The 6,602-nt window shown below is 53.6% G+C and overlaps 1 protein-coding gene across 1 annotated transcript; it reads left to right on the forward strand.

Annotated features, from left to right (window-relative positions):
* Window positions 1–2,464: 2,464 nt before the first annotated feature.
* Window positions 2,465–2,671, forward strand: PtA15_9A27 (uncharacterized protein; the record flags this gene model as incomplete). Its single annotated transcript, XM_053172472.1, has 1 exon — window positions 2,465–2,671. The coding sequence occupies one exon, from the start codon at window positions 2,465–2,467 to the stop codon at window positions 2,669–2,671; it is 207 nt and encodes a 68-aa protein (XP_053023458.1).
* Between the last annotated feature and the right edge of the window lie 3,931 nt (window positions 2,672–6,602).

Genomic DNA, 6,602 nt, shown 5'->3' on the forward strand with positions numbered 1-6,602 from the left:
ACAACAGATGGATTGCATAAGGTGGAAGAAATTACAACTAACGTTGATGGGAGAGACTCTTCCTCACCGACTATTCTTTTTTTTGGTTCTTGGCTTGATTAGCCTTCTCCCACGCTTTTTGGGCGTCGGTCTTGGGTTCTGGGCAGTTCCTCGCGGAATGCCCCTCAACTTTGCAATTGTGGCAGGGCCACAAAGTCTTCTTCCGATTCTTGCCTCCGTTGCCGTCGGCTCGGCGCTTCCCGGATCCCAATCTTCCAGCAACTGGCGCTGCGACCAAGGTGCGGTAATGCTGGTTGTTGGCGATTGCTGCCATAACAACATCCTTCATTGCGCAGGGATTACCACAAATGGTTTCTCCGGTCACGAACTCCTGGACCCTTCGAGAGAGGCCCGGGGTGAGCCGAGTGATGAACGCGGTTTGTTCATTGTGGGCGAAGTGGATCGTCTTCGCCTTCTGCTGCCAAGCGCAGAACCGCTCATAGAAGAACTGGACGGCCTTGTTCGTCCCTTGTCGCAGCTTATCCAACTCCGACGCTAGTAACGCCGGCGTAGTGCCCAACGGATTCAACCAGACGAGCCACTCCTTGAACTGTGCCCAGCTTTTTGGCTGGGTGTCTTTGGCGGACGCATTGGTCCAGTTGCGAAATGCCTTCCCACTGAGGCGCTGGCTGGCTACTTGGTGCCAGATCCCTGGGTGGGCTCCGCGATCCTTGATGAGGACCGCGACTACTCTTAGCCAGGAGGTGGCGCTTTTGCCTAGCCCCCCCGAAAACTTCGGACTGTCTTTGTCCGGCCATCCCTTTAGAACCTTTGACAGATCGATCTTGGGCGGGATGACGAGCTCCGGCACATCGGCCAGTTTGGGGGCTTGATGGAACGCCCCCTGAGGAGTTCCTGCGGCTGGAGCCGCGTTCTGGTACCCAGTCTAGTGGTACCCTCCGGCCTGCGCCGATTGTTGATACCCTTGGTGCTGGTATCCTTTGGCCGGGGCCGGTGCTGCGGCTGAAGCCAAATTCGGAGCGTGGTGGGCCGGCTGGTGTTGAGGGTGGTTCACCTTCATTTGATTGAAAGCGCTCGTCAGAGACGCTTCAATTTTCCCTACGGTCTCCTCAGAGGATGCGCCAGAAGAGGGACCTACTGTTTTGGGTTCCCAGTCAAGTAAGTCATCTGAACCAGCAATCAGATACTCGCGCTGTCTCAGCCACTGACGTTGTGGGCCAGTCATGGCGTTGACTTCCTCCTGAGTATACTTCTCCTGATCCGCCGGCCCTGGCGGGACTTCGCCGAGATTGGCCGAAGAGCCTTCGCGGAACTTTCCCTTTGGGCTGTGGGCGACTTTTCCCATGTTTGACATCTAGACGACGCGCAGAGGGTGGTAAAGACAAAAAATAGTAAGCTATCTCGAGCCCTTCTCTCTTCTTCGAGCACTATGCTCGCTATTCTGTTGCTGAACCTCACCCAGAGGCATCACCCTCTTAACAGGGCAACAACAACTGTCACAAACTGTGGACTTCGGGACCAACCCGCACAGAACTTGAAAGTAGGAAGAAAAAACTGAAACCTTGACTGACCGCAGGGTTCTAGCGGCGAGGAGGATAAGATGATCCTTGAACGGAGGACGGTGACGGGTGCGTTGGATGGTGTGATAGTAAATCCGAAGTAAGTAGGTAAAAAAAATTTATAGTAATTATGACGAGTTGTTATGATCGGATGGTTGACTTTAGCTCTTGCTACCACTGAAGCGGGGCTCTTCAGGTGACAGAGGCTCAGCGGGAGGGGCGCGCGCACAGATGAGGAAAACTAGCTAGGTCTAGGATTCCGACTAAAAAAGGAACTGGGGAAAAACCCCTACAACTGAAGAGAGGCCACTTTATATAGTGGCCTCGAGAATGAAACAACAACACGTGACTACCCTGAATACAGGGGTACAAGAAAGAGACTACAGCCGTACAGGACAACCCCTGCGGCTGTAGCAAGAAGAAAGGAAGGAGGCGCTTTAGCCTAACTCTGGCACTAGTCCGAACTAGGCAAGGAAGGCGGGTGCCTCCTGTATCTCACCTCCAGAACGGGGGGTACCCGTCTGGTATCTGTAGCCCGGCTACAGCCCGGAGGGCCCTGGACATTCCCGCGCCCCGGCTCCAAATCTTTTCCTCACCGAGATTTGGAGACCGGGATCGACTAGTGCCGAGTGCTAATCAGCGACGGGGCTGTTTTGTCCAGTTCCCATTTGCCTAACTCCATACGGCATCTTATAGTATTGCCAGGTCAGCCTCCTCTAGCTACTGCGTCAACCGGAACTTCCCTATGGTACTGCAGAAAATGAGTCCGCACATTTCACCCGCCAGCATCTGCATGTGTGGATTGAACTTCAAAAATGTTAATCGTCGTCGCAGGTCTCTCGCAAAGCCGATTGACGTGTTCTCGCATTGTCGCCTTTTGGCCCTCAGCATCCTGATCTCCTGAAATGGAATTTCCTACCGGTGGACCTGTAGCACGCGACATGAAAGGAAATCTCAACAAGAAATTCCATCCAACTGACTTGAACGATGCCTTCCAAGCCATCAAAAATTCCGGATCATTCGCTGGTTGGGATGCGCTTCCGACCACTCCACCTGCTCGGTTCTTGTTCGAAGGAATTGGTGAAATTGGCTTGCCGCTCCACGACGGGTGAAGCGGGGCTCTTCAGGCTGGTAGAGGCTCAGACGAAAAGAGGCGCGAAGGAAAGGAAAACGAACTGATCTCTGAATTTCAAGAGACAGGGCGAACTGGGGAGAACCCCTACAAAAGAGGCCACCTTAAATGGTGGCCATGAAACTGAACTAGACAAAACAACTAGACAAGGGGCGCCAAGCCCCTGCGGCTAAAACATGACGAGAGAATGGGATACAGATTGTAACTCCGGGCCGAACCCGGTAGTGCGTCATGGGGAGCCGGCGAACCTCCTGCGTCCGGCAGGAGTCCACGTGGTCTCCTCGTGGTCGTGAGCGTACAGGGGGACTATGTCTCCCTGTATAACTGTAGCCCTGCTACAACATCCCCCCCTCTAAACGGGGGCCGTCCCGGACCCTGATGGTGGTGGGCCCAACCGGAGCTTGAGTCTCCGAGCCGGCGGGTTAGCCGGGGGTGTTGGGGTAGCTGAACTCGTCACCTCGGCAGAAGCCGACGTGTTTCTCTTGGTCTTTGCTAAGACTTTTGTTTTCTTCAATAAGTCCCGAGCCACTTTGGCATCGGCACGCTTTTCCCGCTGAGCTATAGCGGGTGGCGCGGCCCACATGTCATTGACAATGAGCGACCGGAGTGCTACCGGTCGTAGACTGTTGCCGTTAACCGGTCTTGGGTACTCGACTGCGTCGTGATCAGCAATGATGTAAACATTATTGTCTAATACTTTAGTGATGGTGAATGGTCCGAACCACCTCGGGCTTCCCTTGGTATGCTTCTCATTTCGGAGCTTCACGGCTTGGCCCTCGACAAGACTGTCCAAGTCTCGTGCAAAATGGGTTTTCTCATCGAAGGCTGTCTTGTTCCTTGAGGCGCGCACGGCAGTGTTGCCGGCTGCCTCCGTTCTGGTCTTGTTGAGCTGCTCAATACGGTTTCTGAGCTCGCTCTGGCCTGGGATGGCTGGCTCTGCAGCGATCATACGCCTGCGATCTTGGGGCAGTCGCGGCTTTACTCCGTAGAGTAACTCGAACGGGGAAAACCCGCTGCTATCGCTAATGTGAATTCTAGTGGAAAACAGGGTGGCCGGGAGGACGTCTTCCCACTTGGAAGGGTCCCCGGATTTGTTCAAGCGAAAGATAGCGGCTTCTAATATGCCATTAAACCGTTCGCTCTTACCATTCGTCTGTGGATGGTACCCTGACGTTCGGACTGGTTTCATTCCGGCTGCTGCCAGGAATTTCTGGAATCCTGCCGAGAGGTAGTTAGACCCTCGGTCTGTGAGGAACTCTTTAGGTACCCCAAAAGGGGTAACAATCTGATCAAAAATTGCTTGAGCGATCTCAGCCGCTGAGGCTTCCTTCAGAGGGACCGCTACCGGCCATGAAGTGCAATGATCGATTGCAGTAAGAATCCACTTAAAGTGGCTCTTATAACTCTCCGTCATCTGGATTAGGTCTGACGACCATCTTTCGAACGGAAGGACTGCCGGCAGAGGCTTCTGCAGGGCAGTTTCTTGGTTTGGGTGTGGCCTTTCATGAATTTGGCAGGACTCACATGTACGGATGTAACTCTGAACATCATCGTACCTCTTCGGCCACCAACCCCGACCCCGCAGGATCTGCAAGGTGCAATCCCGGCTCCTGTGGCCAAGATCGTCGTGGACAGACCGAAGAAGATCAAATCGATACGCGAACGCCACGAAGGGCGATCTTTCTGGCAACCCCGGTCGGCCCAGATACATCAAGGTCTCAGCTGCGGGATCGTACTCGAAGAACTTCAAATTCTGTTCTGCTCGGGTCACCAATCGCTCTGGGATCCCTTCTGGTAAGTCCCTGTTTTCTAACAGGTACGGGATGATGAGGGGCCAGTCGGATTCGTGCAGCTTATCCGTGACCTCCTCCATCAGCGCCAGGTCACTCCTTCGTGAGAGCGCATCAGGGACAATGTTATCAGCTCCCTTCTTGTAGCGAATTTCTATGTCCATCTCGGCGAATTCCTCGATCCAGCGAAGGAGGCGTTTCGTCGGCAGGAGCTGCGTGGAGAGATAGGCTAACGAAGCATGGTCAGTATAAACAACCGTTGTTTCTACGGCTCCGTCCAGGTATACGTGCCACTTCCTCCAGGCATGGATAATCGCTAATAATTCTCTTTCTTGCGCCGGATAGTTCACCTGCGCCTTGTTTAGCTTACAAGACTCGAACGCTACCGGGTGGAGGACAAGGTCCTCTCCGTCTTGCAACAGAACTGCTCCCACGGCGAAATCCGAGGCGTCGGTCTCCATTATGAAGCGCTTGAGAACGTCTGGCATTAGGAGTACCGGTGCGCTCGTGAGTGCTTCTTTCAACTGCTTGAAAGCCACTTCTTGGACCGGGAACCACTGAACTGGTTGCTTCTTTGTTACGCCGCCTGCTGTTAGGTCGTGTAACGGGGCCGCTATCTTAGCGAAATTCTTCACGTATCTGCGGTAGAACCCACAGAGGCCCAAAAACGAGCGCACGTCGAAGACCGTCTGAGGTCTGGGCCACTCGCGCACGCAAATTAACTTCTCGTCCATCGGCCGAATCGAATTGTATCCGATAACATGGCCGACGTATTGGATCTCTCTCAACCCAAAGGAGCATTTCGCTCCACTACATTTCAATTCCTCACGCCGGAGGACCTCTAGAACTCGCTCGACGTGCTTGATGTGCTCAGCTTCCGACTTTGAGTAAATCAAGATGTCGTCGAGGTATACCTGAACGAACTCGTCGATAAACTCTCGGAGCAGCTGCGTCATCATTCTCTGGAATGTACTAGGGGCGTTAACGAGCCCAAACGGCATCACCAACCATTCGAAATGGCCGTACTTGGTTCCGAAAGCGGTTTTAGGTACGTCAGATTCAGCTATTTTCATTTGATGAAAACCCTGCTGTAGGTCTATCTTCGAAAAGAACCTGGCGCCCCTGAGCGCATCAAAGCACTCCTGGATTATCGGCAACGGGTGCCGATCTTTCTTGGTAAGGGAATTAACCTTTCTGTAATCCACACACAGCCGCACCTTCCCTGACGTTGGGTGCTTGACCATTACTATAGGCGACGACCATGGAGAGGTCGATGGGCGGATAAAACCAGCCTCCTGGAGGCCGGCCAGCCGCTCTTTCAGCGTACCCAATAACGCCGGGGACAATTGTCTCACCGGCTGGTGGACGGGCTGGGCTTCGCCGGTATGGACGAGGTGCTCGATTGTCCTCGGATTATCCGAGACTTTCGATATTGGTCCGAAGACTTCTGCAAAGCGAGTCACTATCGACTGCAAGGATTCTGATAACTGGGCGTCGGTTCCGAACGCCGTAGGTAAGCCTACTGGCTGTTCATCCCTTGGGCCTTCTACTCTTTCTGACTCCATGAGACAGACGAACGACTCCCTAGCGCCCTCGTAGAACTCGTGGCGGCGGATCGATCGCGGGAGGAGCACCTCATCGTCGTCACTCATCACAGCAAGTTCGTGAGTCAACGTGCTACATAATGACGAAGAGGCTAAGCTAAATTCTACTACGTTACCTGTCAGGCTTCGTAGGTTCCAAGTATTGGTACGCCAGTCTGTTGAGACGACATTGCTCGCAATCCAATCTCGGCCTAAAATAATGTCGTAGCTGGACAACGGTGCCAGTCGACAAACTACCGCGAAGCTGATCTCCGCTAAAACGAAACGGACAGTAGCTAATCTGTCATCAAGAATCCGATCCCCGAAGGCTCCGGTAACCCTAAAGGACTCGGGAGAACGACTGATCAGTAAACCGAGGTCCGTGACGAAAGAAGCAGATACATAGGACAATCCAGCGCCCGTATCCAAGAGGACCCTGGCCAAACGGCCCTCAATTCTATGATGGAACTCAGCGCGGACCCCTTGGGCTTCAACGCTGCTCAACTCCATTGCGTGGTCTCCATCAAGACACAGGCAA

The sequence above is a fragment of the Puccinia triticina genome, chromosome 9A (genome assembly GCF_026914185.1).
Source record: "Puccinia triticina chromosome 9A, complete sequence".
NCBI classification, from domain to species: Eukaryota; Fungi; Basidiomycota; class Pucciniomycetes; order Pucciniales; family Pucciniaceae; genus Puccinia; species Puccinia triticina.